This window comes from Tubulanus polymorphus, chromosome 11 (genome assembly GCF_964204645.1).
Source record: "Tubulanus polymorphus chromosome 11, tnTubPoly1.2, whole genome shotgun sequence".
NCBI lineage: Eukaryota > Metazoa > Nemertea > Palaeonemertea > Tubulaniformes > Tubulanidae > Tubulanus > Tubulanus polymorphus.
The window spans coordinates 12,804,424-12,816,582 of NC_134035.1; the positions used below are offsets into that span (position 1 = coordinate 12,804,424).

Genomic DNA, 12,159 nt, shown 5'->3' on the forward strand with positions numbered 1-12,159 from the left:
AATGAAATGCATTTTTAGCGGATTTATCTTTCAATCTTCACGCATTGAAACCGAATTCAAAAGTATTTAAGATGATTGCGACTTTTTACGGTTTCAGTAGATCCAGGGTCAGGCTGCAAGGGAAGACAGGGACCCAGACACCCGAAACCACTCCTCAGATCGGCCTATTAATCAACAGTATTTCATGCATTAACCTATTATGTAAAATCTTCATTATTTCATTGATTACAAGCAGTTAAAATTCAAATCAATATTAAAACATTTCTATGCACAAGTTCATTTATCTTCCACTGATTTATGTTACAATTGTATTGAATATTTGTGACAATGAATTAAATTTTTCATCCGCTATCGATTCATTATTGTTTGCAAACCACCGCGGTTTGTCTTATTTTCATTAATAAAAAGTGATTGAATTTAAAGAAAGTGTCGTTCTATCGGTGAAACAATCTAGAAAAAACTGTGGTTTCTGCTTACTAACACTATGAATTGCAACATTCAAACATGGAGTACTCTTATTTGGTGGACGATTGTGCATTCAAGCGGGAAATTATTCACATATCATTTAATAAATCCTCATAGCCGATATTCTCTTCTTTCGGATACTTTTTACCGTTTTCGTTTACCTTAGATATCAGCTGAGATATGATCGTTTAAATAGATGGTATCGTTCGGCAATATTTGTGTTACCTTACATGTGCGGTTCGGTGCGCGTTTCCCTGTCTCCCTTACCCCGAAAACATATTCTCTGATACGATTCCACTATTTCTACTCTTTTGAAACTAATCTGTCATGGAAAAATTGCCAGTCAGCGCTGTTTTTTAGAGAATTTCAGAATTTTGCCCGAGTCCGGCCCGCCAATCGGTAAATAGTTTGTCCAGTACGCTGGTTAAAAGTGTCTGGCAAGCGAGTACGATGTTAGTTCGCGTTTTCCCCGCTATCGTTATGCATAGGGGCAGCACTAGACGGTCGAGATCTGACACCACTGTGGCGGGCGAATTAAAGAAAAGTAGTGTTAATTGCCAATTCCATCGACGGCAATGCTTTATTTAGTGACATTATTTGTTTAATAAGAGGCTATGGTAAATGAATTCTTATGTATTGAGTGGTGCATCTAAAAGTCTTGCAAAAAAGTGTCCTGTGCAGTTAGCTCAGTTATATGCTATATTAATAAGTGGATGACTTGGAACCAAGTGGTTCGAAACCACCTCTGGCGTTGGCTGTCAAGACACATATGTGGACTAAGCTCAGCTTAGTCATGTTGTGATTAATAAAAACCAAAAAAGGCCCCAGCCGTCCCTTAAGACACACAAGGGTTACAATGTTATCTGCAGTAGGCCAGGGTCGTAAAACTATCAACCTGGAAAAAACTTAACTGTTCGCATGATAACCTCACTTGTCTCAGAACAATTTAAGTTAAAAAACAATAAAGAAATTTGTGTCAGTTTTTTCCAATCATTTTTATTCCATTGATGTATTACAATATAATTCCACCATTCATTGTGTTGTTGTTATCATTGTGATGTCATTGTTTTTTTCTTATTACATAGTATTTATCATACATTTTTAAGTCATGGCGCGTGTAACGACGACTTGCGACTTAAAAACTGAACCTGAATATAACACAAACAAGTCTTATAAAAGTTGTTAAACATCAGGACCCAGTTCCACAGTTGTGCGTTAGAGTTAACTCTTGAGTTAAAGTTAGTTCATTTTCAATGTTTTAACCCAGGGTCAAATCTTAACTCAGAACTGTGGAACTGGACCCTGTAGACCAGACTTAATCCGGATCAGTTTAATCAGACGTGTGATCTAATCCAGATATCATTTACGGCACATCTATACATAAATATGTTTAATCCAGAGTTCTGATAAACCGGGCTGCTCAGTCATATCTTAGATTTAAGACCACACTAAGACCATTTTGGGTCTATAATGACCAATCCAAAAATTTTGGACTGTTTTTAAGATTTGAGACCTAAACACTTGTGGACTTGGGTCACGACTGTGTTACTGAGCCTAGGCCTACATCAACTTCATCGGTCTCAAATGATCCGAATTAAGCAAGGTCTACTGTATATATTTGTGTCTACAGAACACTGCCCTCCACCTCAATACGGAAAGAGTCGAGAGGTATAAACTTCACTTTCTCCTCACGGATATAAATCTTCCTAAAAAGCATGAATTATTATTGAAACATAAGTTTAATACTAATAGTTTATACGTAGCCTAGAGTTATTTAGAGGCAGGTTATTTTCAACGGAATACAATTTTCGTGCGTCCACGTATATTTTTCGACCAAAACCTGCCTTGAAGAAATTAAAATATCATCTAACAACTTATACAACCCACAATTGAAGAGAAAGTAAACTGTTTGTGTGCCTGTACGTCCCGGGTCTAAACAAGCAAAGGATTTTTTTTTAAACACTGAATTTTTACTCGTCGACATTTAAACATAAAAATAAACTCACAACAAAAATCTAATGGATGATGTTCATCACCATCATCATCATCATGAACACACTACTACTCCTGAAGTTCATCATCATCATCAACCACGCAATAAATATTCTAAATATTTTAACACATCTAAACACATCATCAGCAATATCATATACCGTTAACAGTCGTTAGTTATTTCAGTACATATTTCAATCATTCATCGTCAATACTGATCAGCTGCAGTCTAACACAACTGAGACAGAGGATAGCGTACTACAGATCACCGAGTTGGAGTCCCAGGTAGCCGAGTTCGAGTCTCCACAATAACCAAGTTAGAGAATCTCCATCCTCCCCGGCAGGGATTCGAACCTGATGGCATCGAGATTGCCACGGCACGTTCGTGCCGTGGCTGAGTGTAGCGATGCCATCAGGTTCGAATCCATGCCGTGGGAGGATGGAGAATCTTGACGATAGACAAAGATGGAGTTCAAAGTAACCAAGTTTAGAGTCCAAGGTTGCTAAGTAGGAGTCCCTGAGTAGCTGAAATGGAGTTCTCCGACACCCAAGCTGAAGCCATAGGTTCACCTGTAGTGAAATTTATCGTCTATCGGTAGGGATTTAGACCTGATAGCATCGAGACTGGAGAACAGTACAACATCCTACCCGAGTAGAACAATCTTTCCTCTACAGGGATTCGCACCCGATAATATCAGGACTCTTCGACCTGATAAGATTAGGACTCCACTACAGTAGCTACAGTGACAGATGATTGAAATAAGTAAAGGGTTAAACAATGACTGTGTATCGTGTTGAACCTGAGCCATATTATAGTAATTAATACCCATAGAAGCCTAAAACACAGCTATAAATAATCATACAGAAATATGTATAGCAAAAAATATCCCGGGAATTCACAACAACCAACACATCTTTACCCAAGACTGCGAAACCAACGATGAAAAAAATGGAAAGGTTTAAAACATCGACAAATTTACTAAAATTCGGCTTTCAACTAAAAAAACCATTTAATCAAGTATTTTAATTGAAAACCAAAGATTCAGAGTTTTTGAGAAACTTCTCGACATTTTATCTTCTGGTAATTTTTATCATCATTGCTGGTTTAACGCTGTAGTCTTTATTTCGCGACATGTACAGCAAATTTCGACCCCTTTATAACATCTAACAGTTCGAGTTCAATGACTTCAAGTTTGAAATTTCAAACTGTAAAATTATAAGTTAGGTTTTCCGCGAGTTCGGCAATGTTTCCTGCACATAAGATTTGTCACCATTAATGGGATTCTATAGTTATATACAGTAGACGACTCCGTTCAACTCGGAGCCGATCAATTTTCTTAAATATTTCTTGTGAAACTGTATGAAGTACATAGCATCCAAACTCAGATGTCACTCTACTGGGACACATTTCTACGGTCCCAAAAGATCCAACTTCAGCAAAGTCTACTGTATATAAATATATATTAATTTAAAACCCATTTGCATGTTTGTTATATGCACGTTACTGTAACACACACTAGACTACTGCTAATTCACTGCGCGCTACAGTGTCACTTGGAGTATGGTTTACATTTCGATCGTAAAACTCTTTTTCGAGTATCGTAATATAATCCAAAATATGACTAGCAATATACCGATATCATCATTCCCGTCTAAAGCCAGTTTCACCGAATTGTTTTTCAATTGCCGGCGTAAATTAAAAATATCGACGTGTGAACTATTGAATTATCTTCTCGTAAAACTAGGCCCATTTTAAAACAGCCATATCGGTTGTTTGTTGCGTGACGATTTTTACACAAGTCGAGAAACTAGGTAACAATTTGACAAAGTCTCATTACATATTTACATAATTGCAGTCAAACTCAGTGGAGTCTTCATCAGGGATGAATCATTACGTTACTGAAGTCGACTTTATTTTTTTGAGTTCCAGTTTGTATTTCCAATTCAATAATAAGGCCTTTTTTAATTTTTTGGTTTACGGGGTAGACCTATTCAAATATATCATTTCGAAGGAATTAAAAATGTTTAAAAAAATTCCCTCAGTGAGATAAAATCACTTTTTGAGGGAACTGTCAATAGGGCAATATACATATGTCCAAACAAATGATTCTTGGAAAGTTGCAATTCTGCACACTGCGACGGAAAAAGAACCTGTCATTTTCAATTCTTTCAGCATTCAAGTCAGGATTCTCATTAGGCGGAGGTGAAAAAAATTGTTTAGCTCATTTTTTCACCGAATTTATTCCCCGGACAGGAATAGAAAAAAAATTTCATTTTTATTTGACTTTTCTTCAAATTTCGGAGGCAGTTCCTGTAAACCAAACAATTAAAATAAAAGGCCTATTGTAAGTCATCATTTGGAAAAGTCGTCCACGAAATGATAACTACGACCACGACTTAAACAATGACTTTGACTGCATTTACTAGAAGAACCCTTACACACTGCATACATTAACAATTGTGGCCAAGATTCACCCCCTGACATACATGCGCACATACACAGCACATACACGCGCACATAATATAGAGCATAAATGCATAAAGCTCTTGAAATCTATTCTCAATACTTCAAAACATTCGGTTTAAAAATTCCCTCACATCTCACTTCATAGTTCGGTAAACTCGCGCTCGACACAGGTAAAATTCCGTACGAACAAGTGCTTTATTGACTTCGTTTCGTACCGAGTTGAACAAGCTATCCAATGCCGTACAATACTATTAGTAATTTTCACGGAAAGCTGAAAATATCAAGAGTCCATAGACAACCGACGACTACCTGATACTTTTTATTAACGACAGATACTCCATGAATTATACAAAGATAAAGTCATAAGCCAATTGCGTTCCGTTAAAAAACTTCTATGGTTAACGCAGTCATTGGAATGTATGTTATAAATCAGCGCCTATTAATATTAGCACTCGGTTCGTAGGATGCGAGTCGAAATCATTTTGGAAAAAAGAAACTAAGAGTCAAATCTAACTCACGACTGTGAAACTGGGTCCTTGTCTATAAAATTGGCAAAGAGCAACTCAGCTACATTGAGGACTAAAGGTATTATCGAACCAAGAAACGTAAGATTTACAGTGACCACTGTCTGTTAGTAATGTTTAAAGTGTCGCGTGGATTAGTATTCAATTGTTTCACTTCTGAGCGTCGATTCATTTCATGCTTTATCAAACCTTCACGCTTAATTCTAACATTTGTAAACATGCATCTAGAAAATAAATATATCTTACAGCTCGTCCCCCCTTTACTCCCTCTCCCTACCACTCCCTCATCTCAAACTACACTCAACTATTATATGGTACAGCAGGACGATTCTGAGGTTTTTAACACATAAACATTTAAATCTTTACGATTCAGAGATTTGCAGCATTTTTTCTCTTCTAAAATATGTTTAGGCGTTTATTTATTATGAGGAGTTGAATAGAATACAAACAACATGAACTGTTTATTCAATGCCATCACGATACCGATGTCACAGTCGATGGTCTGGTTTAAGTTAAAGCCTTTTGAAATCAAATCACTTTTTAACAAAAAAACCGACCATTTATGGTTAAGGGTTTGTGTTAAAACCGGGAATTTCAGGCAGAAAAGAGACTTCTAATAGAGAAATAATGTCAACAGTAAACAGTTAATAATTCTCAGCCCGCACAGACAGGTGAATGTCGTGCTATAGTAACGCTATATACAGCGCTACTGAAGGCTTCATTTATACTGTTAAATATCTAATTTACTCTGATTCAAGCCTGAAATAAACGATTCAGCAATGAAATTACAGAACTTTCTCTCTCACAAGACCCTCAGGCTCCGTCTCTTAACACGTTCGCTGCCGGCTACAAATATACTTATAACCAGTGCCACTGATTCTTCATATTCACAGTAAGACTTGCACTCCTGCACGTGGGCATGACACGGTTCCTGATTGGCTGGCAATGTGAACCAGCTCAGCTTCATTCTCAATTCTCATTGGTCAATTTCGAGCACAGGCTGACTATGTAACAGCTCCAGTGCCAATCTTCGAGTATATTTGTAGTGGCAATCGGGGGCAGCACCGTATTATCAAGGTAGCCGCGAACGTATTCGTGATTCGGTCCCTTCACAAACATTCAACCCATTAGTCAACAGGGTTCAGATAATACTACACTAAACTAAACAAGACTTCGAGGTCACTGGGGAAACGTTTTCAAAAACCAGATGATGATAAATACATGAGATTCTCGGATTAATAAATCACGAACCCGCTCCAAAAGTTTTTGGTGGAAATTTGATGACCCTAGAATATTGAAAATATATTGAAACTAATCGTAGAGTCGATATTAATAGACACCGGAATCAGTGGAACTGTCACCAGTTTGAGACGTAAACACATTAATCAAATCAACTCGTTTACTATGAAACATTTAACGCGCAATGTTTTTTCTCAGAATCATCTTTCACACAAAGTATTCATACATAATAAGCTCATCGCGTGTTTATCTAATAAAGAGCCATGACTAGTTTTCACATCAAACTGTAGAGGGCGTGCCGATACAACCTACTTCAACGACTTATATCAATTTCGGACGTATTAAATTACTTAGCGGCGCCATCTACTGTCCAAATGAGACATTAAAATATTCCACTCGCCTGATCACGCGTTTTGAAGCTTGATCAGAACCGTGATCAAAACTCAACGCGGGCCCAGGTGATCGAATGTCGGTTAAAGTTAACCGGTGAATAACTGACACGGTGACAATTAGAATCAGTATTCGTTCTGATCAGTTAAAAATCATCGGTCCATTTCTCAGGTTTTGACTCTTTTCAAGAGTCGAATTCTAACCGGTAACCGTTGATCCAGTTCCAGCGTTCAACTGATCCCTGATGTTCGAGTTCAGGCAACGAACCCCGATGAGTCAATAGAATGAAAACACAAACTCACTCACTCACTCACTCACTCTTCACTCACTCTAATAAATATATCTACCCAAAATATTCAGGCCGTCAAAAGCAACCGAGTTAAATTAAATACTAATTTCATTATTGAATGACCATAATGACTGCGACCATCTCGTTCTCTATAATTACTATAAGTATCCTATACGTATAAATTTTCACGCAGTTAACATCATGTTGTTTTTATCACTGTTGCCATCGATACCCGTCGTCGTCGTGGTTACCGATGATTGAGACGACGACGACGACGCGTGATTCGAATGATTCTCCGCCGATTTATCGTTTTCTTTATTTTCCGACGACGCGGACGTCGGCGTAACGACCGAGGCGGCGCCACCGTCCGATTCAGTTTTATCACCGGAGACCACGGGAGGCGATAGCAACGCGACCACTAGGTCGTCCATTATATCACAATCTTTGTCCAAAATGTTGAATATTCGATTGAACAACATGAAGTGTTTCATCAGAATGTTCAGGTGTCCGTTTAACGATAATATCACAATTTCTTTGAAGTGTGCGTAGTAAATATGAGCGATGACCTGGAACAGATATTTATGAATCTTCTTCACCACCGCTTCTAACGTACTCGGAAATTCATTACCTGCAAATAGAGAATGATTAGACTAGTACATATAAAATGGACAGATTCACGCAGATGAGATACAAATTGTCCACTTCTTACAAACGGCTTAAAAGAAAAGACAGTTTCTACTTCCCAGCTTAGAAGGGTGGTGTCATGTTTGACTGTGGGATACCCAGCTTACTGAGGCGAGGTGTCATGCATGTCTCTGGGACGCTCAGATTGTGGGTGCAGAAAAGCTGTATCAGTTTGAGTTGAATACAACATTCCTCTATAATCAACTGTGCATCAGGGCTAAAACGTGGTAAGGTTTGTGGATTGGTTTAATCGTAGTTGATTATAGAGGAACGATGTATTCGAACATGTCTTTTATCGATTCACTCATAACATGTTGTATAACCACTGGCCGAGTGGACTAGTTCTATCGGTCTTATGGTTACCGCGCTTGATTTCTACATCCGAGACCCGGGTTCGATCCCAGTTGAGTACGCGTAATTTCACTGTCTCCTAATCGTTACGCGTATTCATTTTTTCAATTAATAACTCATTTGAAATTGTTATATTAACATCGATAATAGATACTGTATATATTCTGTTACACGCGTAAAGTGTCAATGTTCTATTTTAATGTAATGTTGTCATATTTTCAAGTGCCATTAACGTTAGTTCTGTATAACGATCACATTGAGAGTATGTGACACGAGTTGCTTCTCTCTCTCATGTACTATACCGCTGTCAGCGCGTCGTATTGTCAATAAGTCGGTTGTTGATACGAAATGAATTGGACTCTTCGAAGAACCAGTGAACACTTCACGCGATCGCTCGCTGGTAACAGTTTTTAAAAAAAATTTTAAAATCGATTGTTGAAAATATAAAGATGAAAAGGTCATATTCTAGAGAGAGGAAAGAGAGGAGAGAAAAGAGAGGAGAGAGGAGGAGAGAGGAAAGAGAGGAGAGAAAAGAGAGGAGAGAGGAGGAGAGAGGAAAGAGATGAGAGATAAGAGAATAGAGGAGAGAGAGGGGCGAGGTAGGCGGTTTAGAAATTGATCTGTTTCTACTTGGAAGAAATTGTAAGTATTCTACTGTAGCTCTGGGCGTATAGAAGACTACAGTCTATTCAAAAACCATAAGAAACGATGCATTTTACTGAACAACAGAGGAATATTGAGCTATTTAAGATTGAGGGAATGAATTCGATATATTGACAAACACTGAGCCAATAAAACAAATCCATTCTTTAGGTGAACAGATTTTTATCAAGGTGAGGTATAGTAAGTAAGTTATACCGATACTGTTACATCTGCTGAGGTTAACATCACCTCATATATATGATGACCTTGACATAGAGAGCAGGTGGTTTTATGTACTGCTCCCCACTCCCTCCCACTCCCTCCCCCCATTCATACTATACTTCACTGACATGTATATACACGGGTATATATATCTGTGAACAAACAAAATAGCACAACAATTCCTCAGTGAACTTGTGATGTTAAAACAACTCCGAACTAGAAACAATGTTCTTGTCTCTTTCATCTCGTGTACAAGACAAACAACACTTACACCAGTTACAACAGTTACATCAACGTAGAGCAGAGAATAGGCAATCACCTACTCGTTCTTATCACTAGATAAAAACTCTGCTGGGGAGTTTGATTAGGTTGTTCGGTAAGGATAAGAAAATAACAAGAAATTCCTGACTTTACGTGATATAGGCCAAGGTTAGGTACAGGTAGGGTATATATACATATATATATATATAATAAAACCCTGCACCTCGAATATTTTAACCCTAAACGCGCCAAGCGCCACATAGGACAGGGTCAGCATACCTTCCTGATTGAAGGGTGAGTCCAGAGAAGAATCATTGACCACGAAAATCTCAATAGGTTCAAAGGGACCTTTCAGTAGGTTCAGGAGAAACTAAGAGCCATGGTTTGACGAGGCAAGTAATGGCCTTAGACCAATACCTATATTGGATATAGCAGCCATGTCAATGGTCACAAGCGGGTCCCTCCCATGGTATTAGATATTTTTGAAGAAATAAACCCTAAAAGATCTAATGAATGGATGAGCGTCAAATTAATAGTTTTTATACAATCTCTGTCTTAAAGAAATGGGCAACCTTGATGGGAAAGCAGGGTCCAGACCCCAGAGACTACCCCCCTAAATCAGCCTGTCTACCTGTTATAGAAACTGGGGTCGGAGAGGACTAGGGGCCGTAGGGGGTGGGTGTGAGTGAGGGTCTAAGGGGGCGTAAGGAAGGTGGATCGATACTTACCGAATTTGGTCGGGAAAACAGATTCATCAGCTATCAAAGTCTGTATATAAGTCATCACATAGTCTATATACTGAGGAGCTGCACAACGACATTTCTTACCCTTCTCATCTAACCACATAAATTGTCTGGAAAGAAAATCAAACAGATTATTTAACTTAATGTTTCACACAAGAACCCTCAGATTTACCGCCAGAAACCCTGAATTCTACTAGAAGTTAACAGTAGTCTCTAGTGAAGATCCCTCAGTGAAAACTGAACGCTCTTGTCTATAAAACTGACTTGTGGCATTAACTTTAACCAGGGGCCAGTTGCTCAAAAGTTGTTTAGAGTTAACCAGTTGATGGTTGACATAGTGACAATTAAAAGTTTATTGTTACTATGGTATCTATCCACTGGTTATCTTTAACCGACTTTTGAGCAACTGGCCCCAGGGGGTTAACTCAATTCATTAGTTCAGCCCTACCAGTCTATAAAACTGGTCCAAAGATGTTTGGTTTTCATCATTGGAATTCAAACCAATTCATCCCATCACCCCAACCCCCCACCATCTCCCACACTGTGCGGTTTAGGATATTACCGATATCTCACTAATGACCACATTTCTCCCAGTTCAATTATAAACCGTTTTACCGACTGATGCTAACTTCATTACGGAGGCTGATACTATTACATAATGTCTCTCGGTATAAACTGAAGTAAACAATGCTATTATACGATAATATAAGTTAATTGCTCTCTCTCTCTCTTTCGCTGAGAGCTCCGAGTTCAGAGAGAGGGAGAGAAGAGAGAGAGGGAGAGAAGAGAGAGAGGGAGAGAAGAGAGAGAGGAGAGAGAACGGGAGAGAGAAGGAACCTACAATTTGTGCGGTAATTGGTTTATCAATACACGGTATATATCATACATAGATCGGATATCGTACCGAGTTATGTTAAACCACTTACTACTGATAATCACAATTTCTAGTTGTTTATCAGGGTTTGAGACGGGGATTTATTAAGATAACAATCCTTGTAAAGCTCGCTCTAATGTAGTTACTTCTGTCACCGGAAATTCTCACGACCAAAATGATCAGGACCGGATCTCAACGTTCTCAGTTGTAAATTAGTACATTTCCGACCCTGGAGTCCCCTTTCACTTTCGAACGAGAACAAAAGGAACCAAATCGTGGCTGTAAATCCACAATTCTAGGGTGAAATTTACATTTTTCAGAGTCAAAATAAGTTGACTTTCAATGTATCAACTCTGAAAGCCAAATTTTTAACACAAATCTATATGGAACTATAGAGGTATATTAGAGAGGTATATTAGAGAGGTATATTAGAGAGGTATATTAGAGAGGTATATTTAAGGGGTAGAATTGAGGGTTATATTTGAGAGTGATATTTGAGGGGTCGATTTATGGGGTAGATTTAAGGGGTAGATTTCAGGGGTTGTACATGATTTAAGGGGTAGATTTGAATTGGTATATTTGAGGGGTAGATTTGAGGGGTTGTACATGATTTAAGGGGTATATGATTTAAGGGGTAAATTTGAGAGGTATATTTGAGGGGTAGATTTGAGGGGTTGTACATGATTTAAGGGGTATATGATTTGAGGGTTATATTTGAGAGGTATATTTAAGGGGTAGATTTATGGAATATATGATTGGAAGGGGGTATATGATTTACCGGTAAGATGTATATTTGAGAGGTATATCTAGGGGGTATATTTAAGGGGTATATAATTTAAGGGGTAGATTTGAGGGGTATATTTGAGGGTTATATTCGAGGGGTTGTACATGATCTAAGGGGTATATGATTTGAGGGGTAGATTTGAGGGATTGTACATGATTTAAGGGGTAGATTTGAGGGGTATATTTGAGGATTAGATTTGAGGGGTAGATTTGAGGGGTAGATTTAAGGAGTA

The 12,159-nt window shown here is 38.2% G+C and overlaps 1 protein-coding gene across 3 annotated transcripts in view; it reads right to left on the bottom strand.

Annotated features, from left to right (window-relative positions):
- Positions 1-3,542: 3,542 nt before the first annotated feature.
- LOC141913411 (MOB kinase activator 2-like) overlaps positions 3,543-12,159 on the bottom strand; it is a 31,221-nt gene continuing 22,604 nt past the window's right edge. For all 3 annotated transcript variants that reach the window (XM_074804944.1, XM_074804941.1, XM_074804943.1), the window contains exons 4-5: positions 10,255-10,379; positions 3,543-7,994 (exon numbers count right to left, since the gene is read on the bottom strand). In XM_074804944.1, coding sequence (XP_074661045.1) covers positions 7,552-7,994; positions 10,255-10,379 — 568 coding nt within the window. In that variant the 3' untranslated portion in view covers positions 3,543-7,551. The remainder of the gene's footprint in view (positions 7,995-10,254; positions 10,380-12,159) is intronic.